The sequence below is a fragment of the Bidens hawaiensis genome, unplaced genomic scaffold, assembly GCF_021521415.1.
Source record: "Bidens hawaiensis isolate Kalapana, Puna unplaced genomic scaffold, B.hawaiensis_p1.1 tig00000670_1, whole genome shotgun sequence".
In the NCBI taxonomy this organism is placed as follows: Eukaryota; Viridiplantae; Streptophyta; class Magnoliopsida; order Asterales; family Asteraceae; genus Bidens; species Bidens hawaiensis.
The window spans coordinates 1,185,430-1,201,243 of NW_027491040.1; the positions used below are offsets into that span (position 1 = coordinate 1,185,430).

A 15,814-nucleotide genomic window follows, 5' to 3' on the forward strand; every position below is an offset into this window, starting at 1 on the left:
CGTTGCCATATATGTCTTCAAACCCATGTGGTTAACCTTTGCGACTTGATCAACCTATGTTTATTTTGTGTTGAAGTTAATTCAAATTATTAGAAAAAATGTTTTATGATATTTATGAGTAGATGTTAGGGGTGTTCTTTGGGTTCGTTTTTCGGGTTTCGGGTTTTTTGAGTTGGGTTCTTCGGGTTTCAAAGTTTTAAATCTTGACCCGAAACCCAACCCGAATCTCTCACGGGTTTTTCGGGTTCGGGTTTTTTCGGGTTGGGTTAATCGGGTTTCGAGTATCCTAGAAAAAAGAAAAAAACAAATTTAAAAAACTATAATGCTAAAATAAACACAACATATTATTCTTTGCTCGGAAACAAATAATCAAATAATAAACCAACATAATATGGTAAAACAATCCAAAAGAAGAGTAAAACTAACTCGGACCATAATCGTCTTCAATTGGGCGTGATTTAGTTGTTCGATTATGGTTGCTATTAGTAATAAACGGAAAACGTAAATAACAATAAACAATCATTTATAATAGTTGTAATGGCAGCAATTGATTATGACCAGATTCTAATAACGCTAGTGGCTAATACTAAGTCTATTATACCTAAAAAATAAATTTAATTTTAAAACTAAAATTTTATTCGGGTTAACCCGAAACATATAAATCAAACCCGAGAACCAACCCGAATTACTTCGGTTCGGGTTCGGGTTAATCTTTTCTTAGGTTCGGGTTTTTCGGGTTGGGTTAGTTCGGGTTTGGGTACGTGTTTTCTCGGGTCGGGTTTCGGGTTTCAGGTAAAAGTGATAGCCCTAGTAGATGTTGCGAATAATTAAATGATTTGTGGTTAGTTAAGGGTAGAAATAAAATTGAAATATATATGTTGTTTGTACTACTAGTATTGTGAAATGATAAAAGAAAGACCAAAGTGAAAAGGTTGAAAAGAATATTGGTACCGATACAAGTGAGGTCACATCTCCCTCAGTCCCGGGGTCAATTCAATCTCCATTTGCACTTAACTTCACTCACCAACCTGCTTGCTTTCCAATTCCACTCTCCAGCATTCAATTCTGGCCTGTGTTTGGTGTACTTTTAATTATTTATGTGCAACTCGGGTACTGTCTGTCAGTCAGTCAGTCAATGTTCATCTTCTTATCATCCATCAATTGATTAGTGAGAATGCACGCCAGGTGTTAAATTAAACTGTGGTTTTAATTTTCTTTTATGTTATGTTAATCTAGCTAGGTGGGTTTTCATTCGTTAATGCAGACCACCTGTTTGATGATACTACTACTGCTACTACTACTAGTATTTGTATTTCTCAAATTGGCCCTAGGAGGACTAACAACAACACAAGAATTGGATTCACTTTTGGATATTAAAAGGGGTATCCAGGAAGACTCTTCCGGGAAGGTTTTCGCTTGCCCCGGTGATTGGTACGGCGTTACCTGCACCAGCGGCCACGTCACAGCTGTAGTGCTTCATGGTTTAGGTCTGGTTGGTAACTTCTCTTTTGCCTCCATTACTGGCCTTACCATGCTTCGTAATCTGCCAACCGCTTTCACGGGACCCTCTCCCTCTCCAAAGAGATTGGCTCCGTTGCATCGTCGTTGCTCTATTTGGACCTCTCCTCTAATCTCTTCCATGGCCCGCTTCCTGCTGAGATAACAAGCTTAATAAGCTTGGTGCACTTGAATCTTTCTTTCAACAATCTTCAAGGTATCGTCCCCTCCGGTTTTTGGATTTCAGTTTGAATAACTTCTCGGGTAACGTTATGGACCACTTGTCACAGTTGGGTGGCGTCGTTCATGTTGATCTTAGCAGAAATGGCTTCACTGGAACCCTGGATCTGGGCCTCGGGTCAGATGAATTTCAGTACCTAAATGTAAGCCACAATGTTCTTGGTGGAGATCTGTTTTCCCATGATGGGATGCCTTTTTTTGATAATTTGGAGGCGCTTGACGCAAGTGATAATCAGCTTGTTGGGACCCTTCCTTCTTTTAATTTTATAGTCTCTTTGAAGATTCTGAGGCTCGGTAACAATAAGTTATCAGGGTCCATTCCAGAAGCCCTTTTGCAGGAGAGCTCAATGGTGTTGTCAGAATTTGATCTCAGCCTCAATGAGCTTAAAGGTATGTTAGTTGAATTGGCTGTTTCTTTTATATAAAATTGATACGGACAGTGTGATCATTGACCCTCTTAACTTTCACTATGGCTGTTTCTTTTATATAAAATCGGAAAATTGGTTGTCAATGATATTAATTCATCTGTCCCTAATGAACAATTTACTGAATCAAAATGTTGTAAATTGTTTAAAATTATATATAGAGTTAGGTGCCATTTTCATACCCGTTGTTTGTTCAATCACGCAACTTTGGTACCGGGTTTGAATTTAGTGCAACTGTTACCTGACATTTCAAAAACATGCAATTTTAGTACTTTAATCTAACCCCGTCTATTTTGTCATAATTAAGTGAGGGGTAAATAGGTAATTTCATATATTTTATTTATTTTCTCTTTTGAGTTTAGCACCATTTTCATACCTGTGGTTTGTTCAATTACGTAGCTTTAGTACCTTTTTTTTTAAAACTTATTGCAACTGCATACTTGGATTAGTTTTGATTATAGGCAATTAGGCATACCAAAAGAGGCATTACATATAACATATTTAAATTAAAACGTCACTAAAATACATGATAGAAGATGAAAATCAACCATGAAATGCATAACATAATTTTTAGCCTTTTGTTCTTGATTGCCAATTTTCTTCTAGTAGCTTCAAGATCTGAGTTCATCTTAGCCATTGTTGCATCTTCTTCATCTGCATTAATTTTGTAAAAAAGGCCGGGTATGATAACAGTAGCTCTTTGACACATCGGAGGATCAAGCCAAAGAACAAACTCACAGCTTCGCACCTTTCAGTATATCATCAATTAGATCATAAATTGGTGGACAAACATCGATTAATTAGGTCAGAAGTGAACATAATTAGTATTTTAACAGACCTTTCTACCATATCGATAAAAATGTCGACCAGGGTTAAATGATGCCCAAGATGTTTGAACAATGGTTGACGAACCACATGGACAAAGCACCATATCATAATTCATTGAACTTGAAGATGAACAATGGTTAGGGTTTGAAGGATCAATGAGCAAGGGGTGATATGTTATTTAGCAGGGTTAGAGATGATCTTTTAATTGCAATATGTAGTCTCTTTTGGTCTGCCTATGTATTCAAAACTAATCCAAGTATCTAGTTGCAATAAGTTAAAAAAAAGGTACTAAAGTTGCGTAATTGAACAAACAACATATATGAAAATGACGCTGAACTCAAGAAAAAATAAATAAAATATACTAAATTACCTATTTACCCTTGACTTAATGGACAAAATAGACGGGGTTAGAAAAAAGTACTAAAAGTGCATGTTTTTGAAATGTTAGGTATGCAGTTGCACTAAATTAAAAAACGATACTAAAGTTGCGTAGTTGAACAAATCACATGTATGAAAATGATACTTCACTCAAATATATAAATGAAAGCTAGGGGATGATAAAGTTACTTTTTAGTTAGAGTGGGATTGATCACATTGTCAGTATGTATTATTATCATAGTTTGGATTATTAAAATTCAATTTTCTTATGACATTCTGGGACAATTTCATATATGTCCATAAACTTGCTAAATATCATATATATCCAAGTTAAATTCTAAATATCATATATATCCCTACAAAACTCGCCAAATATTTTATAGATCCAAACTGAATTCTAAATGTCTAAATATCATATATATCAAAATGTTATATATAACCATTTTGATATATTTCATAGAGCAACTATAATGACTACGTTACCCTTAGATTTCTAAAACTTTCATTCTAACTGTTTTTAACTTGGTCTTTTTGTTACTTTTTTTTTTCGTTTTTACTTTTCTTTTTCATTTCTAGAGCAATTTTTTATTGCTTTCTCAATTGACTCAATTTTTTTACAACAAACCAGATCGAAATCTATGATATTTGGCATGTTTTATAAGGATATATATGACGTTTGTCAAGTTTTGTAGTGATATATATGATATATGTTATGTTTTGTAGGGACATATATATGATATATATGCTATCTTTTGTAGGGATATATATGATCTATGATGTGTTTTGTAGAGATATATATGTGACTTTTGTCAAATTTATTAGGAAAATATATGATATATGTTATGTTTTGTAGGGAGAATATGTCATTGTTTCTTAAATATTCGAGTTTTGTATATAAGCCATTGTTTATTTGCAGGTCCTGTTGACAGTATCTCCTCCACAACTCTAAGGAGTCTTAACTTGTCATCCAACAAACTCACAGGCGTCTTGCCTCTTATTATTGGTCACTGTGCTGTCATAGATTTAAGTAACAATATGCTATCTGGCAACTTATCCAGAATTCAAGGTTGGGGAAACTATGTTGAGGAGATTAATCTGAGTTCAAATTTGTTAACAGGAAGCTTTCCAATTCAAACTAGTCAGTTTTTGAGGCTTACTTCATTCAAGATATCCAATAACTCAATTGGAGGCGTGTTATCTTCGGTTTTAGCTACCTACCCTGAAATAAAAACTATTGATATTAGCCACAATAAGTTTACTGGTACAATCCTGTCTAGTCTTTTTAATGCATCAAGATTGACTTATTTAAACATGTCTTTCAATAACTTCAGTGGGACCATACCTGTTGTACAAAATACCACTGTATCAAGCCTCGAGTTTCTTGATTTGTCACATAATTCACTAACCGACCATCTTCCAAAAGAAATTGGAAATTATCAAAACTTGACTTTGCTTGATGTGTCTAATAATTGGTTACAAGGTGACATTCCTGATAATCTTCCTGGTGCACTTAAGGTACTTAACATGTCATATAACAATCTCTCGGGAGTCGTTCCTGAAAACTTGAAGAATTTCCCTGATTCGGCTTTCCATCCGGGAAATGATCTGCTGAGTTTCCCATATTCACCAAAAGATGTTTTTAAGGGTCACGGGTCTCAGAAAAGATCTTATGTTAAACTTGTCCTTATTGCTGGATTGATTGTTGGCGTTTCTAGCTTCTTGTTATTGACATTCATTGTGTTGTACAGAACCCAACAGTACAAAGAAAGAAATCACTCAAAACAATGTTCTGAAAATCAGCAAGAAATATCTTCGGTTCTTGCCACGTCAGCACCTAACTCATCGCCAAAGCTCTCAACTACAAGTGCGCATAATATAACGGTTTTTGAAGGGCTAAAAGATACAGGAGCAAAAAGAAAAGTTGAAGAAGCGTTTCCACCTTCATCATCAAGTGACCCTCGTGAAGAAACATCAGTTGATGTGTGTTCACCTGATAAACTGATTGGTGAACTTCATCTTTTTCATGGGTCGTTGGTGTTCAGTGCACAAGAACTTTCTTCAGCTCCTGCAGAGATGATTGGTAGGAGTTGTCATGGAACATTGTATAAAGCGGTTCTGCAATCAGGCCATGTGTTGGCTGTGAAATGGTTGAAAGAAGGGATTGCGAAAGGGAAGAAAGAGTTTGCAAGAGAAGTAACGAAACTGGGTAATATTAAACACCCAAATTTGGTGTCCTTGCAGGGGTATTATTGGGGACCGAGAGAGTATGAGAAGATGCTTATTTCAAATTATATTGATGCACCTTGTTTGTCACTTTATCATAATGGTATATGTTGTCTTTAATGTTTATTTCTTTTTGGCATTGTGCATGTCACCAGATTTAGAGGTGGCAAAATGGGCTGGCTTGTTAACGGTTAGAGTTTTAGTACTGGTAAAAAACAAGTCAGGTTGGGTTGACACGGTACACTTTTAGTCCAAATATTTTTATGAATGATTGGTGCGTCATGTATGATTATAAAAACACTTAATTTTCAAGTTATAAGAAGTTTTTGAATAAATTGTTTTAGGAGGTTTTATCTTATGTATAAAAAATGCACTTTTGGACAACTGTACACCCATTTGACGGTTTTCCTTTTTTATCTAATTTTCATTTACCAGTTAATCAACCCATTTATAAGTAAATGGGTCAAAATTGATAGTAACTACATGTTCTGACAAATTTAGGGATTAAAGGGCCTATTCAACTTGCTGGGGAGGATCAAAGAATACAATAGTAATTGTACCAAAATAATATACTACTAAGATTTACATGTCTTCTTTTTGATGATGTAATTAATTAACTTGTCTTTTATGCTATTGTTGGAGATTATAATAAGCACTGATTTATTGATTTTTTTGTCTTCTGTTCTTAAAATATCAATCTTTGACTCACCGTTGTCACATCAAACTTTGGCTTCATTTTGTGCAGAAGTGGATGCCAAGAATCTGCCCATATTGAATCTCGAAGATAGATACAGAATCGCTGTAGATATAGCCCGTTGCCTAAACTACCTCCACAACGAGAGAGCCATACCTCACGGTAACCTAAAATCCACCAACATCTTGTTGGAACCACCCACCATGAAACACCCCCTTTTAACCGATTACAGCCTGCACCGCTTGATGACATCATCCGGGACCGCTGAGCAGGTTCTCACTGCAGGTGCCCTCGGCTACCGCCCCCCTGAGTTTTGCAGCACAAGCAAACCGTGCCCGTCTCTCAAAAGTGATGTTTATGCATTTGGAGTCGTATTATTAGAGCTAGTGACGGGAAAATGTTCTGCAGAGATGATTCTGGGCAGCAGTGGAGAGGTGGTGGATCTGACAGAATGGGTCAGTTTGCTGTGTGTTGGAAACCGGGTAAGCGAGTGTGTTAACGAGCAGATTCTGAATGATAGTGAGGGCATGCTTAAAGTGGCAGAAGATATGATCCAGGTGGCGCTTAGGTGTATACTTCCAGCTGATGAACGACCAGATATGAAATCTGTCGTGGATGATCTTACACTCATAGCTGATGCTAGTGTTTTACGATGACGGCGACTGTAAAATATTCAAATCTAATCATTTGTTGTAAACAAGTTTCTGTAGTGTATGTTATGTATCTTGTTGTGAAGCTTGCATATTTTTTCAAAATAAATATAAAACCATTCACTTAGTATGTATGATTAATGAAAATAATGTTCTAACATGTTTGGTAGCTGTAACAAAATCACATTGATTTTTAATAAAGTCTACAGTTATCGTTGAGGTTTATTGGATTTTAATAATCCCTATTGAATGGTGTTGGTCGATAATACTTTATTCATTTTATCACCACTAGCGATTCCAAATTTTAAAAAGTTGACCCCAAATGATCCCCGTTAAAAAGGACTTAACGGCGTCATATTTTTTCCGAATTTCAAACTAATGTATTAGGACTTTTTGATCGGAAAGTGGATACGAGTCGATTGATGTAAAGCTTCATTTGAAATGGTGCTCCAAAACGACAAAACAATGCTTCAATTCGGATGTTTGTACTTACAATTAACACAAATTAAGCTGTTTGAATCACCGTTTTGAGCTAAGTTTTAGATCAATCGTTCCGATCAATGTCCCTAAAACATTAGTTTCAAATTCGAAAAAAAAAAGTAAAACGCCGTTAAGTCCTTTTAATGGGAGACCACTGGGGGCAACTTTTTTAAAATTGGAACCGTCAGTGGCGATAAAATGAATAGAAATTATTATCGACCAAGGATTATTTTTTTATCAAATGAATTAACTACATAGATGGTATATGTAGTTTGCTCATTTGACATGTTTGGTCCCCAATTTTAAAAATTACAAGTTTTGTCCAATTGTTTGCACAAATGTAGCAACATTAATTAATCACTAAAATGGATTGGAAGTTAACTTGTTCTTTTAAATATGTGTTAAAAGGACTAAAATACCCTTAATAATGAAAAGTAAAAAAATAAACAATTAAAATCTCATAGGTGAAGGTACATGATTGGCTCCCACCATTGTTCATTTTGCTAGCACTTACTCTAACTCCACGGCCGACTTGGCTCACGAGAAGCCCCTCCATCAGTGCAGTGTTATGTTGGCGTGATCCTCATTTGGTAGAGCTCCTCTCACCCTCACCCTCCATTACATATAGGCATTAGTCTCATTATGCATAAGAGTGTAAATGAGTCTAGCCAAGTTTGAGTTCGACTCAATTAACTTACAAGAGATCGAGCTTAGCTCGTTTAAGCTCAAGCTTGTCTCGTGAGCCAGACTCTTTATTTATCAATTGTTTGCTAAATTTGTTGATATAAATTTATAACTATTTTTATGTAGATTTCTAATTTTAACTTTTTTATATAACACATTAGTTATTTTTATCATGTTTCACATATAATAATAATTATTATGTAAACATATATAGTTTAACAAATATTATTATATAAACAATAACATATGGTAGAAATATATATATATATATATATATATATTCACAGATGAATTTTGTGTAATTTTCAATTATCTTTGCTCTATCAACTAACATGTACAAGAATACATCAGCGGCCCTAGATACCCTCTTCTGATGACCAACCCTGAAAGGAAAATTACATGAGAAAAAAAGTAACATTAATATACGCAAAAGTGAAAGTTAGAAATGTAACATTGCTAATACGGATTATTATTATTATTATTATCAGTGAATAGGTCATAGTTACAAATACAGACCTGGTTAATTAGGAAGCTGCGCAAACGTCCCCGTGTTGGGACGGCAACCGCCCACCATCATTTTCTCGTAAATAGCATACGCATGACCCGGATTTCCAGATAAGCTATACCCTCTTATTAACGCGTTATAGGTAAACACATTCGGCTCCAAGCCCATAACTTGTAATTCCGAATACATCCTTCCCGCTTCATCAATCCGCCCAACAATTCCAAGAATAAGTATCAAAACATTATACGTATACAAATTTGGAACGATCCCCCGGGCTCGCATCTCATCAAACAGGCCCAGCGCGTCCTCTATCCTCCTCGCGTTTCCAAGCCCATTAATCATCAAATTGTAGGAAACCACATCCGGGTCAAGGCCCGTTTCCTTCATCCGGTCAAAATAGTACATAGCATCATCCACTCTCCCTACCAAACACAAACAGTCCACAAGAATCGTGTACGATTTCAAATCGGGTCGTATTCCTTCTTTCACCATCTTATTAAACAGCTCACACGCGGTTTCAACATCACCCGCTTTTCCATACCCATTCATTAATATGTTATAAATCGCACAATTCGGTTTGCATCCGTACTCCACCATTTCATCAAAAAATTCTTTTGCTTCGGTTAACTTCCCATTTTTTAACAGACCGTCGATTAGCGGTCCACACGTGCACGGAGTCGGAGCAAACCCGCCACTTATAAGATCATAATATAAATCCATTGCTTTTTTTAAACTATTCGACTTAACAAGCCCGGTAATCAGTATGTTTTGTGTTATCGTGTTCGGTTTACAACCTCGGCAAAGCATCTCGTCATACAAGTCAAACATCTCATTGACTTTTCCCGATTTTGCAAGATCGTTTAACAGCAAATTGTAAGTGAAAACATCCGGTGCACACCCCGAGTTCTTCATTTCTTTGAACAGATCCCACGCGTGTTGATTAAAATCATCTTCTAGAAGACCGTCAATTATCAGGTAGTATGCTTCGAGCGTCGGTTGAATCCCGTAATCTTTTGTTACTTTTAAGAATAGCGAATGCGCGTCTAGGGTTTTCTTCTGCTTGCATAAAGTGCTAATAAGAGGGATGAGAATCGAATCGTTAACGCAAGTCCCGCTAATCATTAATCCTTCAACAAACATGATGGAATTATGTAATGAAGCTTCACTTGTGATTCCTTCCATCAAATCTTTCCAAAATATCTTATTTGGTTGGTTTCCATTCCGGACACGAATAAACGCATCAGTCATTTTCAAAGCATCATCCACCTTCCCGCTCTTAACGATGCTTGGGATTATCGTGCATAGAGTTACACAGTCGGGATTGAAACATTTCTTCATTTGATGGAACAGCCAGAACGCGTCACAAACCCGATTCTCCTTGGTCAGACCAAAAATAATTGTATTGTAAGTAAACACATCAGGCCTACAGCTGCTGTAACTCATTTCATTCAAATACTTCAAAGCCAAATCAACTCCATCATTCTTGCAAATACAATCGAGAAGCGTATTGAAAGTAATCGTGTTTGGAACGGGCCCACACGAACCCATGCTTTCGAATAAATTAATCGCTTCACGAACCCGGCCTTCTTTCCTCAAACCAGCCAATAACGTGTTATAAGTCACAACCGTAGGCGAAAGATTCATTTCCTTCATTTTTTTAAACATATCCCATGCCTCATCGACTCGGTCCGCCTTGTAAAGCGTGTCAATCAACGAGTTAATCACAATCACATCCGGATCGCATCCGGTTTCCATCATCTCATAAAGTAACTTCATTGCTTCATCAATTTTACCTGCTTTACTAAAACATTTCATCATCATGTTATAAGTAATCGAATCGGGAGCAATCCCGCTCTGTTTAAGCTCATAAAACATCTTTTTCGCCTCCCCGATTCTACCAAGCTCTGCAAGACTGTACAACGATGCATTGCACGCGACAACGTTAGGGACAACTCCTCGAACCTTCATCTTTTCAAACGTGTCAAGGGCTTTATCCGCTTCACCTAATTTTCCATAGTAATCGATAAAAAGTATGTACGTGTAAGCAGTTGGTCTGATGTTTAAGGAACTGAGACCCGCAAACAACTCTAATGCCTCGTCTAGCCTATCAACTCTCAAAAGCCCCCGAATTAACGTATTATATGTCTGAAGATTTGGAGAAACCCCTTTACTTTTCATGGAGTTGAACGTAGCATACGCGTCTTCTATATTTCCAACTTTGCATAACGCATCGATTAAAATGGTGAACGTCACAACATCCGCCACATAACCATCTGCCTCCATTTCGGTCCAAAACGATTGAACCGAGTCTAAATCTCCACAATCACCAAACTTGTCCATTAAGGTAACGTATGTCACACGGTCCGGTTTATGATTACTAGCCTTCATTTTCAAGAACATTTCTTTAACCCTCTCGAGTTTTCCCGCATTGCAAAGGGCGTCGATTAGAACAGTGTATGTAACAACATCAGGGCCGCAACCTTCACCGTCCATCCTTTCAAAAACTCGAAAAGCTTCATCTATTTGACCGGCTCTACCAAGGACCCTGATGTATATGGTGTAAGTGTAAACATTCGGCTTGAGCCCTAACTCCTCCATATCAGTCAACAAGCGCATGACATTCTGCGTGTCCCTTCGTTTTCCCAAGGCAACCATAAGCGCAGAGTAAGTTTTGAGACTCGGCGTAACACCTTCGGATAGCATCCGTTTATAGACTAAAAAGGCCTCTTTAGATAGCCCGGATTTCAACAGGAGATCAATGAGACCATTGTAGGAATAGGCGTTTAAGACGAAGCCGTAACTTTTCATTACAGTAAGTGCAAATGGAGCTTGTTTAATCCCACCTTTGACTCCAAGTGCCTTGAAAATGGTTACGTAAGTATCCAAATTTCTATACACAATCTGCTTCTGCATCACATCAAAGACCTCAGCCATGTCCGGAATGCGGCGGTTAACGCGCAAGAACTCGAGCATGTAATTGCAGGATTGGGTGTTGTGAACAAGGTTTGGAAGTTCCGAAGTTGATTTGAAGAAAGACAAAGCCTGAGATGGGTCGGGAATTGACTTAAGAAACCTAGTAATTTGGTCGCTGGACATGTTTTTGTTGGGATTTAAGGAAAGGCAGACAGCCGCTGGTGTTTTCCTACGTTTGTTGTTGTTGTTCCATTTAGAGTGGTTTAAGGATAATGTAGCATGGGTTGTTGAAGTGTCGGAGGAAGTGGTGTGAAAGGGCTGGTTGATTGTGGGGGAACAGAGTGTAATTACAGCCATAACCATAAAACAACAACAACAAGAACAAGATGAAGAGGCTAACCAGAGAGAGTGAGAGTGACATGGAGACTGAAGATATCTGTCACCAACCTTACCTTATCTCCATTCTGTTGTTCCATGGCTCGATTAGGGCAAATCCTTTCTTCATCAACATATGAAAAATCAAAATGTCAATATTTATTTATTTAAATGTAAAATGTGACTTTTTAACATTCCAATACGATCATCTTTTATCGTACATTACGTACTCAGTCCTAGATTTTAAAAAACACGTCGTGGCAAATTTTTACATTATTCAAATCGTTTCCATTCAAATTAACCGTTGCGTCGGTTCAACCATCATCACCGACACCATTTACAGACACACACTTCAATTGAATTGAACTGAAATACGCCATTTGCAGAAATCCAGCTGCAAACGTTCCATATTTGTTCATATGATGGATCTGATGATCATATTGACGGTCGATTGATGATTGTTTGATGATTACGATATTATATGAAGTGATTTCAGTGTTCAATTTCATGTTACATATGTTAATTTCAGATCTGAGCTTCTGAACATTTAAAGGTTTGTTCAAGTTTTATGTTACTGGACGTTTAAAGGTCTGAGTGTATAAGCTGAACTTCTAAACTTTTTTTTGTTAACCTTGAATGTATAAGCTGAACTTCTAAACTTTTTTGTTAACTTTGAATGTATAAGCTAAACTTCTAAACTTTTTTAATCGGTCAATTTTGAGTTTTGAGTGATGGGTTTTAACCTTGAATGTATCAGTATTTAAACTTGAACGTTTAAGTTTTTTCGCCTGAACGTTTAAGTTTTTTGTATGAACGTTTAAGTTTTTTGCCAGAACTTCTAAACTTTTTGAATAAAACTTCTAAACTTTTTGAATAGAACTTCTAAACTTTTGTCCTGAACTTCTAAACTTTTTTGAATAGAACTTCTAAACTTTTTGAATTGAACTTCTAAACTTACTGTTCAGAACTTCTTACCTATTTGTTATGAAGTTCTTGGATTTTTGTTCGGAACTTTTAAACTTGAACGTTTAAAGGTGTTCGTTTTGGCCAGAACATTTAAATATACATAGTGTCTTCAGTTTTGTTCAGAACGTTTAAACGATATTTTGAATCCTAATAAGAGCTCAATTGAGTGTATTATTTCTGCAACTTCATAATCATTTGATGAATCTAAATCCTTCTACACATCAAATCGATTGATTAAATCATCAATTTTTGATCAATTTGAAGATTTTTCTTTCGACGTCGTTTTTTTAATTTTGGTTTTTGACTTTTGAGATTTCATACTTTAAGCTTTGATTAGAGTTTAGAAATTGGATGAGATAGAGCGAGAAGTTTAGAATTTGGATAATAATCGTTTTGTAATTGATGCATTTGATCATGAATTAGTTTTTGAGTTATTTACGAAACCGCCACCTCGTGTTTAAATGACGTCGAAGGTCGCGTACGTAATGTACGATAAGCCATTATTGTACAATAACCCACCCTTATGTGTGTGTGTATGTATATATATATATATATATATATATATATTATCACGCTAATTGTATAGTTTTAATCGTTTATTTTTATGAATTACGATACTTCATTCATGTTTATTATGTTTCAGGTCACAAAGCGCTAATGCAATTAATTTAGACTTGAACGAGCATGGAATGAAGGCCTAGGACGTTCATCACACAAAACGAGACTGAAATCAAGTTTGGCTGATCAGGAGGCCCGTCGCGCTACGCGACGAGTTGGAGTGGGTCCATCACGATATGCGATAGACCAGAATACTTAAACTGTTGACTTTTAGGCCATCGCGCTACGTGATGGACTGGAGAAGTTTGAGCGCAATACGCGATGACTTGGGAAATCGGAAATTTTAGTGTTTTGCATATAATATCATTTTGACGAACCTAAAACAATTTATCACGTTCCTGAGCAGTTTCCAGGAGCCAAAAGACAATCTCCAAAACTTCTAATCATATAGAGATCAATCCTAATAACGTTTATCATCAAAATTGAAAATCTATCAATGACGATGCGTGACTAGTCTTCTCGAGCAATACTGGGTGTTTTGGTCAAAAATTACACAAGGATAATTAAGTAACCAAACTTTGAATGTGAGGTAGGATGCTTGAATATTTAATTAATGTAATAAGTAAAGATTGCATGTGAAACAACAATTTAAAGAGGGAAAGGTCTGTGATCCTTATAAGAACTCCGCCAAAAAACCACGGGAGGGGAAATTTATCCCATGCTTCAATTATATTAAGTAAAAGTTGGTGAATACAAGTGTTGGAAGTGTTTGATCGCTGCTATGAGTACAAGTAAGTGTGTTCGGTGTGTGTGTGTCCATGTCTTATGCGATCAAGAGTAGTTCTATATAGTTACAAGAGGAATACTAATAATAACTAGCGATAATGAGCATTAATTGTCCTAGCGAGGATCCTGAGACAATTATAAATATCACACCCCGACCAAAAGCGGCGGAATATGCCGGGGCGTAACGTATTGATTGAACAGTAGCTCAAAAGACACTAATTAAAGCGACAATAAATATTTAACTTCATTAATATTAAACACGTACACAAGTTCAATAATCGTAATAAATACATCACAATTTTGTTATTTGAATAGATATCCTAAGGTCAAACTATTGTCTTCAATCTTGAATAAAATCAACTACTTGTACCTGTAACATGTATAAAAATAAAGTTTGTCAACACGAATGTTGGTGAGAATACATAAGTTTTAGTTATATATATATATATATATATAGAGAGAGAGAGAGAGATAAATCACAATTCATATGTAAATGATAAGTATTACAATTCTTATGAAAATGTAAACAACTAAATAGATGTGGACCCGTTCTTATTGATACGAAATCAAAGTACTTGGGTAAACGTATGATCATACTAGATGAGGATAGATGAGGATGAGATACCAACCACCCAACATAAAATAAACAATTAAACACATAGATCATTATCATGGAGCATGCAATAATCACACATAAACATATATTGAAATGTGTTTTGAATAGATGTAAAAATAAAATATTAATAAAATTAAATAAGGTATACATGCTATCCCAAAAATATAAAATATGGAAAAAGGGGTATGTAAACTCACCTTTGAGATTAAAGCCAAACTTGAAATGACAACCGAAAGCGCGTTAAAGAAAATGAATGATCGATCCTCACGAACTATAAATAAACAAAATATAATAATTAAAAACCAAGGGGATTGTAAATTTTAAAGAATACTAAATAAAATTAATAAATAATAATATAATAACAAGGAAATATCAAAAAGGAAGATGAAATACAAAATCAGTTTTTTTGGACGGAAATTGTTATGTTTTGTTTAAGGTATTTAAAATATCAAACAATTTTGTTTTAAATCAAAACTTTCCAGTATACTAAATTAGAATGTTTTGAACAACTTTCATTTGAAAAGGTTTTAAAAATTCGTAACCTAAATAGGTCAAAACAGCCATGTAAATCAGAAGGTACGAATCTGTGTACTGTTTATGAAATATTGATTGTGAATTCATACGAATGAATTAAAATGCGTAAAAATAGTTTTTAGAACCGTATTTCAATGAAGTACATCATAGAATTTGGTATTGCACTTTTTCAGTTTGTTATGAACAAGATATACCTCTTTCATTAGCAGCTATATCTAATGTCAAAACTGAAATATTGCTAAAAGCAATATTTTAACGATTTCGAAAAGGATTATGATGAAATAAAATTATGGAATTTTTTGTATATGATTATATAACATGTATGAGCATATATAATCAAAGATCCTTGGGTCCTTTGAATCAAAAATAAATATTCAAAACAGATAAATAAAGATGTAAGAACGTTTCAAGTGTGACCTTCGTGTAATCGATCATCTCCTTGTGTTCTTTGTCTCATCCACC

General features: G+C 35.6%; 1 protein-coding gene and 1 pseudogene across 2 annotated transcripts; one reads left to right on the forward strand and one right to left on the reverse strand.

The window, feature by feature from the left end:
- The first annotated feature begins 1,258 nt into the window (after positions 1-1,258).
- LOC143530760 (LRR receptor-like serine/threonine-protein kinase GHR1) lies at positions 1,259-7,063 on the forward strand (annotated as a pseudogene). Its single transcript, XR_013134913.1, has 3 exons — positions 1,259-2,127; positions 4,285-5,694; positions 6,337-7,063. The product of XR_013134913.1 is annotated as an LRR receptor-like serine/threonine-protein kinase GHR1 (transcript).
- A 1,510-nt stretch (positions 7,064-8,573) lies between these two features.
- Positions 8,574-11,898, reverse strand: LOC143531003 (uncharacterized). The gene has a single exon (XM_077026408.1). The coding sequence runs from the start codon at positions 11,878-11,880 to the stop codon at positions 8,620-8,622; it is 3,261 nt and encodes a 1,086-aa protein (XP_076882523.1). The 5' UTR covers positions 11,881-11,898; the 3' UTR covers positions 8,574-8,619.
- Positions 11,899-15,814: the final 3,916 nt, after the last annotated feature.